At 40.4% G+C, this 22911-nt stretch overlaps 1 protein-coding gene across 1 annotated transcript; it reads right to left on the bottom strand.

Annotated features, from left to right (window-relative positions):
• Positions 1-26: 26 nt before the first annotated feature.
• NUP88 (nucleoporin 88) lies at positions 27-19711 on the bottom strand. The gene is made up of 17 exons (XM_034420895.2): positions 19325-19711; positions 17461-17630; positions 16463-16588; positions 16127-16213; positions 15832-16008; positions 14950-15136; positions 13421-13571; positions 12625-12723; positions 12071-12161; positions 10991-11092; positions 9450-9608; positions 8140-8265; positions 7187-7252; positions 3748-3828; positions 2674-2800; positions 807-925; positions 27-389 (listed from the first exon to the last, which is right to left on the bottom strand). The coding sequence occupies exons 1-17, from the start codon at positions 19592-19594 to the stop codon at positions 326-328; spliced, it is 2202 nt and encodes a 733-aa protein (XP_034276786.1). The 5' UTR covers positions 19595-19711; the 3' UTR covers positions 27-325.
• Positions 19712-22911: the final 3200 nt, after the last annotated feature.

Below are 22911 nucleotides of genomic sequence, written 5' to 3'. Positions count from 1 at the left end.
GAAGATGATCTATACGGAAAGATATATACAGTGGTTGTATTGATTTTTATTTTGAAATGAACAGTGTGTTATCACAAACATATATTTAAGTTGAAGTCACAAGAAGTACAAAGTTGCCTTATTTTTCCCCACGAAGTATCAAAAGGGCGGAAGTCAAATGTCTTTAGCATCATACCTTCTGTAGAATGCTGCAACATGCGTTACAATCATGAGTAACGAGTATTTAATAGTGGCTCTTTTTGTAAAAACAGTTCAGTTTATAAATTAGGAAAAAGGCAGCTGGTTACGTTTAATATTCCAAAAATGTAAGTCCTTAGTCTGATGACTAAAAGGTGACATGATTCCTGATGTCATTTATTTGTTTCACCATCTCCTGAATGTGTTCTCCTCTGAAAGAAAAAAAAAATTCTTTATGTTAGTATTGAGCAAGGGTAGTAAGAAAGACAGTTTGTAATTTAAATCTTTAAATTTTATGTATTTTGGTTAGTCCAGTAATTTTTTATGTATAACTTAATACCTACAGAGGCTCACAAATTGCCTTCCTCTTACTGGAAATGTTTTTTTTTTTTTTGGTTGGGGGTGGGGGGAGGTTGTCTGTCACTCTCACAAAGCTGGTAAACACACTAATATTTAGGACCTATACAATTCTGACCAAAATGTAACACTTATAGACAGCCTTAGTATAGCAGCTGTCAGCAGCCTAGAAACTAAACCAAGATGGAAGTCTGTGCACCATGCATGCATTTGCTATTAGTCAAATATTAATTATGCAAGAAAATAATCAGTTCAGCAAGCAATTGACTTACTCCTCTTTCAGAACAGCTTGGATACATTTCCTCTGATAGGTGCTGAGGTTGATGCTCGGCTTCTGTGGACTATTTCCCTTCTCCATTTTTCTTTGCTGGTAATCCTTTTTCATTTTAACCTAGAGTACAGGGAATCAATATGGAGAAACACCTCAAAAGTTACTTTTATTGTTCTCATAAAGGAGAATATTTGTAAATCAGGGTTGGTGCTCTCTAAGCGTGTTTTTATTTATTTATTTGTTTTTGTTTGTTTGTTTGTTTATTTATTTATTTAATTTGTATACTGCCCTTCTCCAACAGGACTCAGGGCGGTGAACAGCCATGGTAAAAACACAACATATAAAATTTAAAAGCAATTTAAAAACATTAAATAATTTTGGCCATCAATTTAAAATAACCCAGTTAAAACCAATTATAAATTTAAAACCGCAAGGATGGGGTCAAGCCAGCCCGGCTAGATGAAATGTGTTTTCAGGGCCCGACAAAAAGTCCGGAGGTCTGGTATCGTGCGTATCTCTGGGGGTAGGTTGTTCCAGAGGGCAGGTGCTGCCACAGAGAAGGCTCTCCCCCTGGGGGTCGCCAGCTGACAATTGTCTGGCCAACGGCACCCTGAGGAGGCCCTCTCTGTGCGAGCGAACTGGCCGGTGGGAGGCTATTGGTGGCAGAAGGCGGTCTCATAGATACCCTGGCCCTAAGCCATGGAGCGCTTTAAAGGTGGTCACCAACATCTTGAAGCGCACCCGGAAGACCACAGGAAGCCAGTGCAGCTCGCGCAGGAGAGGTGTCACATGGGAGTGCCCCGTCGCTCCCATAACCCCCGCGCGGCTGCATTCTGGACCAACTGGAGCCTCCGGGTGTAGACGTTTCATTACCCTAACTAGGTAACATCATCAGTGCTAGTAAGGAGTGCTGTTCGCTGTCAGCTTATACTGATGGCTCTTTGGCAGTTTCTTGATTGAGGTATTGCTTTCTTGACTGTTGGTCTGAAGTTAAGCTTGGAGTTAATCTATGCTAATCTGAGATCTGATTACTGGTGGCTGATTTGTCAGAGAGCCAGGCTTCTAGAAATTCCCTGTTTCGTTGTTGCAGTAAGAACAATGTAAGAACTGCAACAATCACTATGTAGACCAGGGATGTCAAACTCATGGCCTGCGGGCCAAATGCGTCATGCACTACCCACGCCCGGTTTAGCAAAGGGGGGAAAAGTCACAATATATCATGTGATGACACCATGACAACGTGAGTTTGACACCCCTGGTATGGATGCACAGGTAGAAGACTGGCAGAATGCATCCATAAACACCAACTGGCAGTCAGAAGACATGACAAAAATCCTTTAATTTCACAACGTATAGACAGATTTAACCATAGTTTCAATTGGGAAAATGTGACAATCCTAGACCAGGCAAAGTCCAAAAATGCCAGGGACTTTCTAGAAGCCTGGTACTCTGACAAATCAGCCCTCAATAGACACATAGACATTAACATCTTCAAAAGAGATAATTCACCAGCCCAAAACGGAAAAAGACGACTCCACCTTTCCACCAGTAATCAGCACTCAGATCAGCATAGATTAACTGCTAGGTTAACTTCAGACCACCAATCAAGAAAGCAATACCCCAATCAAGAAACTGCCAAAGAGCCATCAGTAAACAGCCCAACCAAAGAATCCCTAAGACCGCCCCCACCCACACAGACAGGCAGCTCACCAGAATATAAACTGACAACAAACAGCACTCCTTACTAGCACTGATGATGTTACCTAGTTAAGGTAGTGAAATGTCTGCAGAATAACAAGTTCAGAGAGCACCAAGGACCCCTCATTTTATTTTTCTAGGTATATTTTTAGAAATGAGAAGCCACTTGCCTGCTTGATAGCATTGCCTAAATGCCTCAGTTGCTCTTGTATTGTTTGTAGCTCCTTCTTCATATCCTTTTCACTGTCGGAAAGGACAGGCAGCTGTGAGTGGAAACTACGGAGAACTTTCTTCATCCTGTAGCCACAAAAAAAAAGAAGTCAGGTTTCTAACAAGGGGCAGTGGAGATGGAGATTTGCTATGCATTTTCAGACTACGTAACTAAATATCTTCTCAGAATGGTGCTACACTTGTACAATATATAACCATTCCTTTCAAATTTATTTGTAGATTTTAGTTTATTTGGTTAGGTGTGATGTACACTTTTGTTGAAAAGTAAATTAGTTTCATTTTGCTAATTAAATATTAGCAGACTTATTGGTTACTCTAGCTGTTTGATGTTTGACAAGGAAAAAAGAGGTGCAATAGTACAGTAATAAGTAATTTTTAGAAAACTAGCAGCCCCTTTTTTTCTAAAAAGCTAAATACAGCTAAAGTCATTTTCACTGAGCTAAACGACAATAATTGACTTTGGTTTGACTTGGCAGAATCTGTGAACCCAGTATGTTTATCTGGTATTTAAGTGAAACAGTTCCAGAGGTAAAACTGCTTATCCATTTTCATTTTGCTAGGAGTGTAGCCTGAAACTGCCTTTCCATAAACTTTTTTTTTTTTTTTAATTTGATTTATATGCCACCCTTCTCCGGAGACTCAGGGCGGCTTACAATGCGTTAAGCAATAGCCTTCATCCTTTTGTATATTTATACAAAGTCAGCTTATTGCCCCCACAAACTGGGTCCTCATTTCACCTACCTTAGAAAGGATGGAAGGCTGAGTCAACCTTGAGCCTTGGAGAGATTCGAACCAGCAGTAAATTGCAGGCAGCTGTGTTAATACCAGGGTGCATAACCACTGTACTATCAAGGCTCTTGGCTTTCTTCTATTAACATATGTATTATAATTTACAAAGTAGTTCAGTTTAGTCAGTTTAATGACTAGGCTTCTACAACAGTTTCTTTGGCAAGAAGTTAGATAATTGCAGTTACTTCAGCTAATCAGAAGAGCCTCTAGTAAGATATCCCCACCTGTTCACAATATCCTCTTGTTTCTCTTTGGCTTCTTCATATTTGTCAGCCAAACGCTCTGCCATCTCCCTCAAGCTTTTCCTTTATGAGAAAACAAAATGTTATTTTCAGGACAGCAGCACACCTTTGTTTTTTTTACACATTACAGCATTATAATACACAAAATGTATTTATTCCTTGAGTAATTTCGCTCAGTTTCTAATGGATACATTCATTGCAAATCAACTTCCATGATCCCTAGTAGCAGCATCTATGAGGAACCAGAAGAGCACTAAAATACAGAATGTACAACTTAACTTAAGTTTCACCTAAAAGGAGCTAAATGTTAGGCCTGGTAATGTTAAAGAGGAAAAAGGGAAAGGTCCAAAAGCATCCGTCCAAACACAATAAATTCAATAAAGTAAGTTTTCTCCTATGTCTGGACTGAGCAACATAAGACTTCCTTAAATGCTAGTATACAACTTACTTCATAGGAATTACAATTCTTGGGGTGGGAGAAGAAATAGGTCCTCTACCAGTGGTGGGTTGCCCCCAGTTTGCACTGGTTCTATAGAACCAGTAGTAAAACCGGCGGGAGGCCCCACCCACCGACCCCGACATCATCAAAATGCTTCTGCGCATGCAAACAGCGTGCGTGCGAGTGGCCCCGTTGCGAACCGGTAGTAAAGGTAAGTAGAATCCACCCCTGTCCTCTACCCTATGCATTCCTTTGTTTAATGTGAAACTTAAGACAGAAGCTTCCTCCCATGAACCTCCAATTCTTTGCCAGCATGGATAATGGTTAGAATATTGCACCCAGCAGATGCATGCTCACGTTAACCTTGGTTAGATTATTTCATAGTTTAGCAAGTTGAACATGAACAATCTGGTTAGTGTACAGTTCAGTTTTACAACCTCAGAAAATGGTTTAATTAAGTAACGAGGTTGAGATTCAGCAACCTGGGTCAGTAATCATACAAATTGCTCCCTATAATGCCTGGCTCTCCCAGTCTAAGATAGGTGAATTTGCACAAATGGGTTTTTGCAACTCTACAACCCAAGTCCCAAAGATACTTTTCCAAAGAGTAACTGGACTTCCTTGGTTTTTTTCTTTGAAAAAGTTTCACTTCTCATCCAAGGAGCTTCTTCGGTTCCATTTCTTGATGAGAAGTGAAACATTTTCAAGAAAAAAACCCACCAAGAATGACTCATTGCCTTTTGGAAAAGCACCTTTGGGACAACCATGACCTGGATGATGTGAAGATCTCCATAATCAGCTATAACCCAAGCCATTCGAGCTATTGAATGTGTGTGAATCTAAAATACTTTCTGTATGAGGATATTAATAATAATAATAATAATAATAATAATAATAATAATAATAATAATAATAATATAATAATAATTTTATTTCTATACCGCCCTTCTCCCGAAGGACTCACAAGACACAACAATGATTAAAATTTAAAATAATTAAATAGATTTGGCCGGTTTAAAACCCCAAAAATTTAAAATACCCCAATTTAAAATCATTATGTTGATAGCCCGGCCTGGCGGAACAACAGGGTCTTCAATGCGCAACGAAACACCTGGAGGTCGGAGATCTTACGTATTTCCGGGGGCAGTTCATTCCACAGGGCTCGGGCTCCCACCGAGAAGGCCCTCTCCCTGGGTGTCGCCAGCCGACATAACTTGGCTGATGGCACCCTGAGGAGACCCTCTCTGTGGGAGTGGACTGGCCGGTGGGAGGCTACTGGTGGCAGAAGTCGGTCTCGAAGATACCGGGGTCCTATGCCATGGAGCGCTTTAAAGGTGGTAACCAGCACCTTGAATCGCACCCGGAAGACCACTGGGAGCCAGTGCAGCTCGCGCAGGAGGGGTGTCACACAGGCACAACGAGTTGCGCCCATAACCACCCGCGCGGTCGCATTCTGGACCAGTTGGAGCCTCCGAGTGCTCTTCAAGGGGAGCCCCATGTAGAGAGCATTACAATAGTCCAGCCAGGAGGTGAAAAGGGCATGAGTGACCGTGCGCAAGGCGTCCCGGTCCAGAAAGGGCTGCAACTGGCGGATCAGGCGAACCTGATAAAAGGCCCCCCTGGCCACGGACATCATGTGCTCTTCTAAAGACAGCCGTGCGTCCAGGAGGACACCCAGATTGCGAGCCCTCTCTGTGGGGGGCAAAGATTCACCCCCAATAGTCAGCGATGGCACCTGCTGACTATATCGGGACGCCGGCAGCCACAGCCACTCGGTCTTGGATGGGTTGAGTCTGAGCCTGTTCCTCCCCATCCAGACCCGCACGGCCTCCAGGCAGCAAGACATCACATCAAGGGCATCGTTGGGGTGGTCTGGGGTGGAGATGTACAGCTGAGTGTCATCAGCGTACAGATGACACTTCACCCCAAAACCACGGATGATCTCACCCAGTGGCTTCACATAAATGTTGAACAGAAGCGGCGAGAGGACCGACCCTTGTGGCACTCCCCATGCGAGACGCCTCGAGGTCGACCTCTGCCCCCCTGCCAACACGAACTGCAAGCGGTCGGAGAGGAAGGAGGAGAACCACCACAGAACGGTGCCCCCTATTCCCAACCCCCTCAACCGCTGCAGCATGATACCATGGTCGATGGTATCAAAAGCCGCTGAGAGATCTAATAGGACTAGGACAGAGGAGCAACCCCTGTCCCGAGCCCTCCAGAGATCATCCACCAACGCGACCAATGCCGTTCTTGTGCCCCTGCTTGAAGCCCGACTGGCACGGGTCTAGATAGATAGCTTCATCCAGGTGCCCGGGCAGTTGTCGTGCCACCACACTCTCAACAACCTTCACCACAAAACGAAGGTTGGAGACCGGACGGTAGTTAGCTAATTCAACCGGGTCCAGGGAAGGCTTCTTGAGGAGGGGTCTCACCACCGCCTCTTTCAAGGCGGCGGGAAAGGCACCCTCACTCAGAAAAGCAGTTATAATCCCCTGGAGCCAGCCTCGTGTAACCTCCCGGGAGGCCAGTATCATTGACTTTTGCTACTTCCATGGGACAATCCAGTACTTGGAACCAAAAAAAATCATAATTCTTTGTGTGGTTTTGCTCTAAAGTCTAAACCATTCCATCTAACTATGAGACAAGTTTCTTCTCCTGAAATTAATCAATTTTGGATCTCTCATAACTGTCATTGGTGGCAGCTATTCCATACAGTTAAATGAATGGCTTGTGTTGCAGATGGACAAAGAACTCCCGATAGCAGTGAGAACTCATGCTGAACTTGTTTCTCCTAACATTCATCTCCAATCCCCTGTCTGTCATTTATACTGTAAGCCCTAAAAGTAATACATATTGTCCTGTTCAAATAACAGGTCATTCTAAGATTCTTTTTGGCTAAGAAATAAAATTTACATGGTTTAAATCAATAAAGGGGGGATGGAGATGGGAGGGATGGCTCACAAATGGGTTGGTCTTTACCTTTCTTCTCCACAGCACTTTAGATCGTCCAGCTGTTTTTTTTTCTGTTCACGCAGCAATTTCACTCTGAGGCGGAGAAAAGATTTAAAGGTTAGGCAGGAAACAATGCCTCCATCTGCATATTTTGTTTTCCTCTAACCACTATTGCAGAAGATAAACACCTAAGGCTTTAATATTTAAAGGAAATTAAACTATTCAAAAACGACTATCCTGTTCCCAAAATAAGACATCCCCTGATAATAAGCCCAATCGGGCTTTTGAGTGCATGGCAATAAGGCCAAGTGCTTATTTCAGGGTTCAAAAAAATATAAGACAGGGTCTTATTTTCGGGGAAACATGGTATTAACTCTTCTATTCCAAGGACAGAAAACTGTAGAAACATTAGATATACTGTGTTGGCCTTATTGCCATGCACTCAAAAGCCCGATTGGGCTTATTATCAGGGGATGTCTTATTTTGGGGGAAACAGGGTAGTTAATGTGGAGAAAAGGGGATTTCTTTTCATTTGTAGTGTGTTAGATAAATAAATCACTGGGGAAGCAGAATAAATGCTTTTCTCAGAATAATACAGATTATTTTTTAAAGTAATGTGTAGGTTTATCAGTTGTATTATACTTAAGTCAGCAGAAAATCAAAACTAGGGCAGGCCGTAAATAAAAGATGATTCAAAATTCAATTTTAGACTTTTACTGAAGTTTTTTGATAACATACAGACAGAATTGTTCATTTTTAGAAATATTGTTATACACATGTTGCAAATCATTTAAGTGCCCTTTTCTAAAACATTGGATCCAATAAAAAAAATTAGTGGCACTTTGAATTATTCTCTATTTTGTTTAGGGCAGCAGACTCTTAAGACCTAAAAACCCTCATTTTAGTCACTGTAAGAAAATGCTGAAATGAAATGAAATAACTTTAGATTTTATAATTTAGAAACAAAAAACCACTGTTACCTTCGCTGGATTTCTTCTCGAGCCAAGTCCTGTTTTAGAATATATTCTTCCCGGAAAACTTGTGTGGCTCTGCTTAGAAGCTGAAGGCATTCTTCTGGGGGAGGGGAAGACTCTTTATCTGCAGCTCTTTACAAAAACAAAACAAAGCAAACATGGGACATCCAAGGTTGGAAAAGGATGCATTTACATGACAAACATATATATATAAACATCTCCTCTGAGGGAGATGGGCAGTTAAAAAGTATGAAATAGATGATAGATACACATATTTTTTGGACCCCCACCCCCACCCCCAGTTTTTGCAAAAGAACAGGGCACGCAGAGGGTTTGGGAGGCCTGCAGAGTGCTCCTGGGGCCAGGGAGGGCAAAAACACCATTTTTGCTAAAAACGGGGCGTGCAGAGGGTCTGGGAGGCCTGCAAAGTGCTCCTGGGGGCTGGGGGAGGGCACAAATGCCCATTTTTGTGAAAAATAGGGTGCACAAAGGGTTTGGGAGGCCTGCAGAGTGCTTCTGGCGGCCGGGGAGGGCAAGAACGCCGTTTTTGAAAAAAACAATGGGCCCGTTTTCACAAAAACGGGGGCATTTTTGCCCTCCCCAGCCCCCAGGAGCATTCTGCAGGCCTCTCAAACTCTCTGCGCACCCTGCACACCATGGACGAGCGGGGCGGGGCTTCAAGAGGCCAAAAATGGCTGTATTTGGTGTATAAAATGCACCAACATTTCCACCCTCTTTGGGGGGGGGGGGAAGTGTGTCTTATACTCAAAAAATAGGGTAGATAGATAGACAGAAAGACATTGAGCACCTCATCAAAAGTACTCAAAGAGAACAAAGAATATTGAAATCAATATTTGATAAAGCTCCCTAATCAATTCCCCTATCCCCTAGTTAACCAGAAGACACTATTCTACGAGCATAATAATTCAGTGGGAACCAGCAAGATGGCTTGTATTCTCTGAATGTCTTACCAGCCTTGCATGAAAGAATAACAACAGATTTAGGGGAATAGCAGAAAAGATGCAAAAACGTCCAAATACAGAATGGGAGATTTTCAGACAGAAAAAGAAAAGTCTGATTATGAGTCCACTGAAAAGATCAAGTTTGGTGGTCCATTCCAAACAAGATGCAGTTTGCCAATTGCAGCAATGAGAATCAACAGCCAAAATAAAGAACAAGCAACAACACACAAGCTCTCCCCAAGGCATGGAAAAGGGTCTATCTTAGCCCATCGGTGAGGAAAAGCAGCAAAGTAACAACAACAAGAAATCCACTTTATGTGAAATTGGTTTGCCACAAAGAGAAAGATGTTGTACTTCAGCAACAATGGATTTGCAGAGGTGCGACACAAGATGTTCCGGATATGTTTCTCAAAAGAGTCCTGTGATTCAGCTAGGATGCGGAGAGGTGTGGTAGACGTCTGTGGCTCTTCCTTGGTGCACAGAAGCGGAGGGCACGTTGGGTGGACTGCGGAACTGTCAAAACAAATGTCAGGCATCTATTAATATCAACGATTCTTCTCTGCCTTCTTTTTTCTCCTTTTCAGTAAGTTCCTTGGATATTTATAACCCTCCTACCATTGTAAAAAAAATGGCTTGTATTGCCATTGGCCCTTCCTATCCATAACTCTCATGCAGAAAATGTCAGAAAGAGAGGCTTACTCAATGTTATACCTTGCTGCTAATATTTCTAGGAAGAACCCACTAAGGAGAGTTTCCCTCTTTTCTATGAGAACAGATTAAAGAAATCAAGGTGAGGGGTTTCTTTTTCTCCCTGTAGCTAAGATGCTGGCAAAAAGCACAGCAGGGCCTACAAAACTGCAAGAGAAAGGGAAGAAAAATTCATCCCTTTCTTTTTCATCCAACACACACTCCAGTAAAACATTCTTAAATCTATTTTTCTTCCAGATTGGATTTTTCCAGGAAATCACAGCAAGATAAATGCTTAAGCCTAGTTTGGGAGACACAGTGTTCTTTTACTATGAGATAGAATCAATCTGGAAACCAGGAAAAAGACACACCGGTATATTTGCCATTTGCATTATTGCAGGAAGAAACAGAGATGCCCCATTACTTCTGTTTTGAACAGGCTACAAAGTTATTGAGCTATTGGTTATAGGCCATGAATTTTGGAAAACAGAAAGAATAATGGACCTTGGAGGTCTTCTAGTCCAACCCCCTGCCTAGGTTGGAAACCCGATACCATTGCAGACCTGCACTAAAATACTATACTTCATAGATATTTTAAACAAAAGCCGAGCATATAAAAGTTATTGTCTCCAGAAGTACTTAAAAGAATTCAAGTTCAATGAGAGCTGGTGCCAGCAAGCATATCACAAAGGAGTTAGCCAAACAACAGATATATAAGGAAAAAGAGATATGCTTTCAAGAACAAGGTAATGTAATTGAAACAAGGAAATCTAAAAATCCATGTCAACCAAAATCTGAAACCAGTATATGTAATCTGAGGAGTACTTCTAAATGTGAAGCAGTGATTAAGGTTGATTTAACTGTTTAATACTGCATTTGAATCTGTGGGTAACCTTGATAAGATTTGTGGAACAAGCCACCTCAATCTAAAACAGTGTTTCTCAATTTTGGAAACTTTATAGTGGGGGACTTCAACTCCCAGAATTCCTCAGCCAGCATACATGGGAATTCTGGGAGTTGAAGCCCTCCTGTCTTAAAGTTGCCAAGGTTAAGAAATACTGGTCTAAAATTTAAGCAAAGCCGAGGAAATAAATATATATTTATAATCTATGACTGCACGTGTAAACAGCAATGTTTTTCACTTGTGGAAAACATAAAGTAAATGTAAATATGACTCGGGCATAGATTATAAATGGCTTCATACTTACAGAAGAGGCCTGGTAATGCATTCATAGGTCCTGGTGATGCAAACCATTGTCGGGCCCAGAATATCTGAGACAATCCAGAACCCTCTGATTGCAGCAGGTTGTCTACAGGAACAAAATTTCTCTTTAAAAGTTCTGGCAGTCTTAGTGGCAGAAGAACAGCCATCTTTACTATATTCAGACTAAAAGGCAAAAGCTTCTTCCTCTCTATTGGAAGCTATTTAACTCCAACTGGATGGGCTGTATAATCCACATGTACTGCCTGCTTCTTAAAAAGATTTAGGTGATTATTTCTGGATTCCAGGCACGTTCAGTTCACAAATCCTGGAAGTGACTTATTGCCTTCCTTTTTTCTAGCACAAACCTTCCTAACCAAATGTTTGACGATTGTATTTGCTAATTTATACAATTCTCAGATCACCATGGCTCTTGGACGCTTATCATTTATTTATATAATTTATAAGCACAATAACTCTGGGATGCTTAAAAGTAAAAGAAAAAATACCACATGAGACAGTATCTCAAGTAGCCAGGTATATACCACGATTACAACATTCATCATCCCTAATCAGCACAATCACTCTCCATGCCTGAATAAGGAAGGTTACAATCCAACATATCTGAAGAGTATAAAGTTGGGAACTAAGACATTTAAATATATAAAATGAAAGATCCAACTCACAATGATTCTCTTGAACATTATTTTTCCTATAACATACAACTCTACTTGAGCAAGGTAAATGCAGTAAACGTGACCCCCCACCCCTTCCAGTCTCTATCCCAAACACACATTGTTCAAAATTAATTAATATATATTCTCTTAATTGTTTTTAATGTTTGTATTGTATGTTTTTTATCTGGCTGTACACCACCCTGAGTCCCTTGGGAGTATATAAATTCAGCGTATATAAATTCGAAATAAAATAAATTAAAATAAAATAAAAATTATTAACAAAGCCAACATACTCTTGACTCTTTCATATGTTACAACTATCTGTAACAGTTATTGAGCAAAGGTCTCCAAAGATAAGCTGCATGAAGAACATTGATGGGAGAAAAGGTGGAAGCCACACTGGCTCCTACCTGCATGGTAGAGGCTTGGTACACAGGATATGCTCCACAAAGCACTTCTGTTCTGCCCCAAGCTCCTGCAAACTGTCTTTGTCTTCTTCATCTGAAAAGCAAGTCCACAAATTTAATACACAAGACCAATTCCAATTTGCAGGATTCAGATATCACCACAAACTACTCTATTCATTTGATATATTTTTATATTTCTGTGTTAAAACACAAAGAGAAAAACGAAATAAAATAAATTTGTAACATAAAAGCATTTATGGTATATATGAACTATGCATTATAAAAGGGAGGAAAAAATAAATTTAGGAAAAACGTGTTCTCACAGAAAGGTCTGATCCAAGGCAGACATACTGCTAGAAAATATAGCAGTATTTGCTTCCCAAATATCAGTGAGAGAGCACTCCAAAGAGTAGAAGCCACCAAATTTGAAGGCTAGTTATGAACACATTCATATCTTACCTTTTTAATATATGTTAAACTGAAGGCAATGGCAAGAACTTAAATGTGTATTTTTAAGAAAAAACGAATTACAAGCGAGGAGGGACTAAGTTACTTACCAGAACCAAGGAATTTGTGTAGTTTGTTGATCCAAGGGAGTCCAATACTATGTACACCAGCATCATGTGTGCAGTGGTAGCGAGAAGAGCATTTGGGATCTGAGAAACATAAGCATGGTTTGTGTTAATTGATGATCAAATTTACACAAGACAGATTTCACACATGTACGTGATGATATGAGGTTTTTTTTAAAAAAATGGAAATTTGCCAGGTTTCTTATATGAAGCAGTTCCATCATCTCCCAATCCTTCAGTTGCTCATGATTATATAGTAAAACAACTTGAAAAATAGGGCAAGAGATTTATAGAAACAATTTTGCTTTGACCATATCTAAAAAAATTGATATAATTGGAATAGGAAATTTTTAGCCTCTCTGATTATTTGCCATTACTGCTCAAAACATAAACTATAAATAGTTATTTACCTTATATCTTTACATACTGTACTTCTTTCAGACTCACAGTACAATGCTTTGCTTCTCTACTTAAACAATCTACTGTATTCAACTAAGCCCACATTAAGTTATGTAAGAATACCATTTCAAGGTCACATTTGCAACTCACCTTTTATTTTATTGTCTCAATTGTTCTATCTATAAGGTCATCCAGCCAACATTAGAATTAATCAGGATTTTAAACTTCCCTGCTCCTGGTACAATGCTCGAGCTTTCCAGATGTGTATTTTTTTTTTAAAAAAAATATTTTATTATATGCCCTAAAATGCAGGTTTATCAGATATTAAACGGAGAAGGTGAAAGAGAACAAATATAAGGGACATAATGACCCGTGTTCTTACCTCTGTGCAATTTCATTGGACAGGAGAAATCTGAGTCTATAGGTTCTTCCCCTTCTCTGGAAGCTAGTCTCAGAGCAAGTTCCAATTCAACACACTCAAACACATAGAGCGATGGAATAAGGTCAGTTCGGGAATCCCAAGATTTGACAGACTGCAGGGAAAAATGGAATGATTATATTAACATTTTTCAAGTCATGATTCCCTTGAGACACATTGGGTTAATAGCAATAGCATATAGTCTAGCACTTTACAGCACTATCTGGGCAGTTTACAATATAAGCATTATTTATATGTTGCTTCCAACAATCTAGGTCCTCATTTTGCCAATCTCAGAAGATTGGAAGGCTGAGTCAACCTTGAACCGGTTAGGAATGGAGCTCGGCCCTCCTGAGCCCCGTTTTTGCTGGCAGAGGCACTGTGGGCTGCTGTTTCCAGGGCAGCCCCGTGGGCCAGATCCAATCCGTGGACAGGGGGGCAAGGCCAGGGAGGCCGCGGCCCACCCGAGCTCCGCTTTCCCTGACAGAGGGCTGCAGGAGGCTGTTGCAATTGAAAATGGAGCTCTGGACACACCCACTGGACAAGCCCCACCCCAGCCCTCCGAGATCAAACACAACCCTGATGTGGCCCTCAATAAAATCGAGTTTGACACCCCTGACTTAGAAGTATTATTCCATGGACATGGAGCAGAACTGCATTGAGTGGCACTCACTTTAACTTCAATCAGTAATCAATCAGTTTAAATGTCTGTCAAGGGTACCTTCTCCCCTTTCCAGCAGTCTCTTGAATGGTTAGGATAAAACATATTTCTTGGGTAGAGAGCATACATTTCCAACTGTTTGTGTTTGAAGTCAAGTCTGCACAGCAATATAACAGGCAGTGATGGAAAACACTGCCGAAGGCAGAAGCTACTTCTCAGTCTCTCAATCTTCTATCTAGTTTCCCTAGAAGGGGCACACCCACAGACTTTAGGGTATTATTTAAACCTGTGGTGAACATATTAAGAAAGGAGGTGACAGAAGGAGGGCTTTCAAATTATCCTAATGCCTCCCTGAAAGACATCCAAATGTCAAAATTATGAAACTGAGTCATCCATTTTATTACTGAATTACAGCAGTGAAAAGAGCTGGGGAGCAATATGCAACCTATGGGCTGGCTACTCACAGTCACTAGGTTATATTGTAACACCACACTGTTTATTATACCTCAAATTAATATGCAAGATCACTAGAAGAAATCTGGAAATACAGCAAATGAATCTACTGCAGTCAGATGCCTAAAAATATATACAAATGTTTTAAGGGATTTATACTCAGGCCATTTCATCCTCTAGCCCAGACTGTTTCTGGAAGAAAAAGCTGTTTTTGGGGTGCTCAGGCATGGATCTGTTCTATCGATTAAAATTTGATTCTTTCATCTGGACAATGTTAGAGCTTACTGCATGCAGAACATTTTGTTTTACCACTGAAATAGAGATTCCTCCCATATATCAACACTTTTTCTCAAAAGTGCAAACGGTAGCAGTAACATACCATCTGTTCATCATCTTCTTCTCCCTCTAGTACCACACAATGATAAAGCATCCCCGATTCAGTAGCAATCACTAGGATGTTAGGAACACAGGGAAGGCAGAGAACTGCACAAGCATCGTAGCCATAATTGTCTTCAGCTGCAGGATACATCGGCAATGGGCCCAGCAGCTTGCCAAGGTTACTGGTGCTGGAATAACAATTTCAAGACGAGTGGGAAGCTGTTTAATAGCATTAACTTTTATCATCACTGTCCTGCCAAATAAACCAAACTTATTGCTTTATAAAAGAAACTTTTCACTGTTTGCTGCAAAAATTGAGTTACTTGAGCTACCAGGAGCCAAAAATGTTCCATGGTCTCGCATATTTAATATTTATTCTGAGAACAAAAAAATCGTATATTTTTTAAAAATCTAATGTAATGTCACTCCTGGAAGCAATCACATGAGCCACACTTCAGAGAAGTGACTTAGCTCTAAGCACTTCTAGGGACCAACTGGAAAATACTTAAGATGCTTCTTTCTTTAAACAAATCAGATGTAATTAATCACTTTCTAGGTGTCGTAATATTGTTGCTTTATTCATAACCATGAAACATCCTCCATGTATTTCCCTTGCATTGCATGCAAACCATCTTGACTCCATCAGTTTCACTGTAGTGCCCTAAATGTTAGCCCAATGACAGAACATCTGAATAGCTAGAGGCACAATACCAGTGACAGAAGATGGAATGCGTTATTTAGAAACAGTTATTTCCATTCAGCCTTTTAAAACCATTTTATTTTTCACTCAGTGCCTTTATAACCTCCTATATTTGAAAATGTATTCTCTAGTGTATAGGCAAACTGAATGCCACTAACTGAACTTTCTCAACCAAGTCTTTACCTGCGCAAGAGATTAATGTAGATCAGAAACGTCTCTCCGTTTTCATACAGGATATACATAGGATATGCCAGCACATCCTCTTTCTCTCTCTGTCCAGTTACATTTTTAGGAAGTACTGCTAGAGGCCCAAAGTCAAATGCCACTGCAGTCTCTCCTATCAACGCTGTATATGTTCTCCTGAAGCAGAAAAGGCAGACAGAGACTTTAGTCAGCTGTGACTCTAAACACAGATCCAGTTTCCAGACAAACAAACAATAGCTGAGCATGCCTAGAGAGGAGGAAGATTCAATCTTACCCCTTATTAAGTCTCAATGTTTCCTCATCAGCATCTGAAAGAGTTATCATTTTCACAGGTGTCTGTGGTGAACTCAAACTATAAATCCTATTAAACAAAGAAAATTTTTAATGAACAACAAAACATCCCACATGATTATTTCTTCAGACTGAATAACTGTAAGTGTATATATCAATTAAGGTAAATAATTTTCCATATAGGTTGGGCTTTTTTTTGTTGGCAGCAGCAGCAAAAGTATCCATACAAAACCAGAGATGGCCTTGTTGAGATCTGTTTTTGTTTCTTTGGAGTTATAACTCTCTTAAATGCAATCAATTCAGAGCAAGAAAAGGTTACCTTATTGTGTTGTCGGATGTTAATAGCACAACATGGGGCTCCAGAGTCTCACTGGGGTACCAAGCAGCATGCTTCAGGGTCAGAGATGATGAACTGGTGAAGAACCTTTCAGCAATAGGTATGGTGCTGAAAAACACATGTCTGCATTTCAGCCACAAAAGATCTACCATTCATTCATCTGTTCCAATGCTTTAACCAGCAGCTTACATGTTTACAATAACTATGCTATGAAAAGATTTATCCACTGACTTTTTCAGGCCAACCTGCTAATTCTATGTCTCTGCTATGTCAGAGACAGAATTAGAATGGCTTGATATTTTTCTGACTGCTTTCCCAGTTAACTCCTATTAAAAATTTTCCCTGCAACCTCAATCTCAAGTTCCCTCTCAAGTCCCAAACTGCTTTCCAGAACACTTTCATAAGAAATTTTCTCCAAATGTTTGTACACGCCTGCTTTTTCATTGAAATCTTTAGCATCTACCTCCATACTGTAAATAGCTATAACTGATGATGAACCATTTCCAAAGCAAAACTTCCAGTGATGATCCAGACAAAGCAAGGCAAATGTAGTACAAATAGGATACACTACTCCAGGTTCTGAAATATCTAAAACTGGACTTAAGGTCAAGCCTAACAAGGGTTATCCGCACTAACCCTCAGTCATCCCTGTGAAGCAGTCTGAACGACTGCTTTTCATAATGCAAATCAGCAATGTTCACAGGAGGACTCAAAAAAGACAATGGCCAAAACAACACAATCCAATCGCTGTCTCTGTATATGTATGTGATGTTAGGAGGGGAATGGATTATACTGTTGCATCTCTAGTCGTGTCAGTTTGAGTCCCCTTGGAGATGCTATTAAAGAATCTGCATAACTGAAAAGGATCTCTTTCAATATTGGACAGGAGAACCTTGGCAAACAAATTGATATCCAGTGGCACCACTACATCTTAGGTGATTCTAAAGCTGATAATCAAGATGAATGGAAATTCTACATACCTACAATTAATGGTAGATTTTCCACCTTCAAATTCAGAATTCTTTCCCCAACGTTTAGGTAACTCCAACACCATTAATCCTTTTGTTCCTATGAGAGCCACATGCTGCTGCATAGGACTTAAAACAGTTTGATACACCTCAAAGAAGGGTGAATTAATGCAGAGAAGAATCTGAAAACAAAAACAGATTTGATTAGTTAGAGACATTTCTCCCATTAGCATAAGACTGATACCCCAATCTAAGCCTTGGTTTGCTTAATCATGATTTGTTAAATAAACTTAAATTGGGTATCTTTCCACAGTGTGCAAAGTCATGAACCACAATCTACAAAACATAATAACTGTGTTCACACAAAGTGAAGCTTTTTAGTCATAGTATTACTAGTAACTAGTCTCTATTTATGTACCTCTTTGGATTCTCCGTTTAGCAAAAACTAAATTGCACTTCTCTGTCTTGCCAAATTATGTAAAATAAGAACATAAAAGAATTACAGGAAATCTCACAGAAATTACAAGACTGTTTGGAAACTATATTGCTTCACACTACAGGCAAGATCAAGCATTCACATGACTGATTATTTTCATGCATCTTCAGCCATTCTACCTACCAACTAACCAATATTTATACTACTTTTCATCTAATTTATGAGTCACCCCCATAACAAAGTTCAAAGGAAGGGCAATTGTTAATAGCTTTTAATAACATTTTAAAACCTATTTGTTCGTTTTCTTTAAGTATTATACGCTGCCCAGAGTCACTCTCTTGTGAGATGGGCAGCTATATAAATATAAATAGATCAAAGTATTGCAAAAAAGAACCAAGTCAGAATTTGCATTATGAGAATGTGACATTAAATGCTAAAAATCAATTAAAAGTTTTTTTAAAAAATTAGAATAGAATAGAATAGAATAGAATAGAATAGAATAGAATAGAATAGAATAGAATAGAATAGAATAGAATTCTTTATTGGCCAAGTGTGATTGGACACATAAGGAATTTGTCTTAGGTGTATATGCTCTCAGTATACATAAGTTAATTATTAATAAGTTAATTGCAACCTCAGATATAAAATAAAAACTATATTTAGTATAATTTAAGGGATCTGTATAAAGTTTTAGTGGACATTAACTTTGGGGCAAAACAGAAGTTCAAGAACAGTTGTAGTCCGGCGTTCTCTTACAGATGCCACTTGTACTTCTACACACTTTTCTTCACTGAATGCCCTCATCTTTCCCCATGGGAAAACTGAACTTTTCTGATTCAACCCAAATTTACACATTCAATATTGGAGGGGCAAAAATGTTCCCTATGCATATGGCTGTGTGCATGAGGTAAATACAGCCTAAGGGAGGTGGGGTGGGGGGGAAAATGCTCCTTCCACACAGGTGATGCACAAAGTTTACAGGCATATTATTCCTTCCTAGGCAAAGGAATGGCTCCAACAAACGAAATAAAACGCTAGCATTTCAGCAAGGTGAAGCTGGAATTCTTTTAGATCAGGGGTCTCCAACCTTGGCAACTTTAAGACTGGTGGACTTCAACTCCCAGAGTTCCTCAGCCAGCAAAGCTGGCTGAGTAACTCTGGGAGTTGAAGTCCACCAGTCTTAAAGTTGCCAAGGTTGGAAACCCCTGATCTAGATTTACTGTTCTAAGTATGCAGGGGTTTTTTTTTCTTTTAAAGTATCTTTTCCTTTTTTTTCCCCATTGGAACAAGCCTTCCAAGAGAACGGGGTTTTTGCCCCCCCTACAGCACGCAATTTTTACAATGAGCATCATCGACATCCTCGCTATGAAGGGGGAGCCTCCGTCATTCTGGCCTTTCCCCCTCTTAAGAACCAGGAGACTCGCTCAAGAAACGCCCCACCTGGTATGAGGCCAAGCTGTCCGGGTCGTCGCCAAGGTGCCTCAGGCCGAGGACGCAAAAGGCGGCACGTTCGCGGTCCCACAGGAAGAGTTCTCCCCCGATGCCAAACATCAGATCCCTCGGGAGGGCTGGCCTGGTTTGCTCCGTCTCCGGCCCGGCTTCAGAGGCCTGCTCCTTCAGACGACTCAGCACGACATGGCGAGGCAGTTCGGCCCACCAATGGTCTCCTAAACCAGGCGACACAGCCGCCGCCGCCGCCGCCGCCGCCATGGTTACTTTCAGCGAGGCGAGTGGAACGTCGGTCGCTTAATTAAGCGGCTAAACGGATCTTGCCTGGCTACCTCAGACTGCAAGAACTACAGCTCCCAGCGTGCATTTCGGCGGGCGACCATAGAGTATTCAAAAGTTGCTTGGCGGGTTTTCACTCTTTTCCCCGCTTTCCGGTTAGAAGTCAATCTAAGAAGTTGTGGAAGTTTTTCCTCCCTCCGTCCCTGCAAAGGGGAAATATATCATTAAGAAATACAGTTTAAGGATGCAGCTAGAGTCCTATCTGCACAAACTTGGAAAAGTGAAGAGATCCCCACAGATGGGGAGAATGTGATCAGGAAAATATTAGAATGTGCAGAAATGAATAGACTCACTAACGCTAGCAATTAAGGAGAAAGAACAAACTGAATATTATATGACATGGGACTTAATTTTATCAATGGTTAGATAACAAAAACGGAAGTTAGAAACAGGGAAACAAAATAAAAAGATTAGTGAAATAGAGAAGATACGTTAAGAGAGAGAAGAAAATATGTGTAATATTATAGAATCAATGTTAATGTAATGAATAGTGTTGTAAATTTTGATTATTATTTTACAAAGATATTTGTACCCGGATGACACGCTGTTTAATTGAAGATGGAATTATTATATTTTTTTTAAAAAAAATTAAAAAGAAAAGAAATATAGTTTAAGATGCTGGCTTGGAAAGCAGGAAACTGTCAATTCTAGGCCTCCCTTGGGCATGAAAGCCGTCCAGGTGACTTTGGATGTGTCACTCCTTCTCAGCCCACTCCACCTCATTTGCCCTCATTGAGGGCAAAATAGAAAGCAGGAGTAATAGGTACACAGGTAGTCCTCAATTTACAACCACAATTTAGCCCAAAATTTATGTTGCTAAGCAAGACATTTGTTAAGTGAGTTTTGCTCCATTTTACCTTTCTGGCCACAGTTGTTAAGTGAATCATTGCAGTTGTTAAGTTAGCAACACGTTAAGTGAACCTGTGTTCCCCATTGACTTTGCTCATCAGAAAGTTGCTAAAGGTGATCACATGATCCCAGGACACTGCAACTGTCATAAATATCAACCAATTGCCAAGTGTCTGAATTTTGATCACGTGACCATGGGGATGCTGCAACAGTTGTGTGAAAAATGATCATAGGTCATTTTTCAATGCTGTTGTAACTGGTCACTAAATGAACTGTTGTAAATTGAGAACTACCTGTATTCACTGCCTTAAATTGACCAAAATATATAAAAGACAGGATAAAAATCTAAATAAGAACCTTGGGAAGAACTTTATATGTATGAAGGCCAACACCAGCCAAACCATCAGCAGCTGTGATTTAACTGCTGGCCCAGCCTGGCACTGGTTCATTTTACCTGGTATAATGAATCAACAATCACACTGAGCAAAGAAAGTGGGTTTTCACATTTATTTCTGTGCAGAATTAAAGAGAGGTACACTAATCCAAGTGCTTCTGAAATCCAATAAGCTCTTTTTATATCATAAGCATATGCACATCAAAATTTCCTCATATTTCATCACTTGTTCCTGATTTATTGAAGCTGTGCAGTTTAGTCTAAAATCCCATAATAAACTTGGGGGGTGCACTTAATTACCTAACCTCTCCACCCTCTGGGACTGGGTGTATCAAGAATACTGCAAATTACCTTTGTTCTAGTGTAGGAAGTTAGCACCCACCCCTCTCCTAGAAGAATGAACTATTTTAGGAAATATTAAAAAGGCAGAATATATTTCCCTGGATGAGAAATGGAGAAACATGTTTTAAAGACAAAGCAGCTTCCTGCCTTCCCCCACCTTTCAATGCGCCATTAAGGCCTCAGCCAAGCTCACTCATTCCTCCCACCTTTGTCAATGGACCATCATCTGCAACACAATAGGACCAGTGGTGGGATTCAAGTAATTTAACAACTGGTTCTCTTCCCTAATGATTTCTTCCAACAACCAGTTTGCCAAACTCTTCAGAAAGTTAACAACCGGTTCTCCCGAAGTGGTGCGAACTGGCTGAATCCCCACCACTGAATAGGACCCATCTAGCAACAGAAACTCAATACATGACACCTGGGAAGATTACATCAGCCAGCAAGGCTAGCTAAGACCCCCACCCTCTGGGAGTCTGACAACCAATCAGGATACTCTTCCTGTGCCCCAGGAAGTTCAAAGCTCAGAAAGGGCATAAAACCAAGGCACGCTCAACATCTCGTCCCTTTTCTGCTCAGGAACTCAAACCATGTGATCCTGTCCATCATTAAACCATCTTTCCAAGCAGTCTCCATGTTTCCAGTGTCTTTTCCCCCACTTGGAACTGAACCCAGATGGACATTTCTTCCAACACTAGCAATGAGCATACTTACAAAATTCTTCAGCAGAGTTACAAAGCCACATCCTGCCAACTACACTGACATTGGTAAGATATGAAGCACTGGTAGTCAGCTTCCTTAGCTCTTTGCTAACAGATACCAAAGTGCATGCTAATTGACTGCGAATTTCAGTGAAAGCACAAATAGAGTAATCAAGATGGAGGCGCTTTGTTTAAAATTAATTCATGGCTCACTTGCAAAAGCACCTAATAGTTTGCTAATAGATTAATAAGACAGGCCCTGATCACATTGTTGTGAACAGATAATACTAATAAAAGGGAGGTGTCCTATCTTTTGGTAACTGAGCCATCTCTCTGTCTGCTAGCCATCTCTTTCTCAACTTGGTAATTCCAGGTGTATTTGGACTATAAACCAATTTCACCCAATAGCTGTAGGTGATGGAATTTGTCAAATGCATTGAAAAGTACTCAGTTAAAGAATGACTGGGTAAGGGATTGTTTTTGAGTGAGCAATTCAAGAAGGCTGAAATGTGCTACAATCAAGACTGTTTCAAGTGAGAAATAGGCAGAACATAATAGACTTTTATCACAATATATTTTTGCTAGCTGAGACCAAGGATTTGAGGGTGAAATTATACTTTTTCATATAGATGGTGACTAAAAGTTGCCTGTAACTGGCAGAGAAGTATACCACAAGGCAGCTCACTGTGTGTGTACAGGCGAAAGTCAGAACAAAAGACCATGGACCATTCAGCCTGAAAGCTCATCACCACTTCATTGATACCCACTGTGAAAGCCTACAACAGTATATTGTTGTTTTCGTGAGAAATTTAATGAGATCATCAAATCTGTTGAGATTTCAAGTAAGTAATTGGTTTTATTAATTATTTCAAGTTACACGGCTGTCCATCTCAAATTTATGACAGTTAACAATAATTAAAAACAGCATTAGTTTTTAAGAACACATAGAGTTT

Source organism: Pantherophis guttatus, chromosome 1 (genome assembly GCF_059756535.1).
Source record: "Pantherophis guttatus breed Tessera chromosome 1, ASM5975653v1, whole genome shotgun sequence".
NCBI lineage: Eukaryota > Metazoa > Chordata > Lepidosauria > Squamata > Colubridae > Pantherophis > Pantherophis guttatus.
This window is presented reverse-complemented; position numbering and strand designations above follow the sequence as displayed.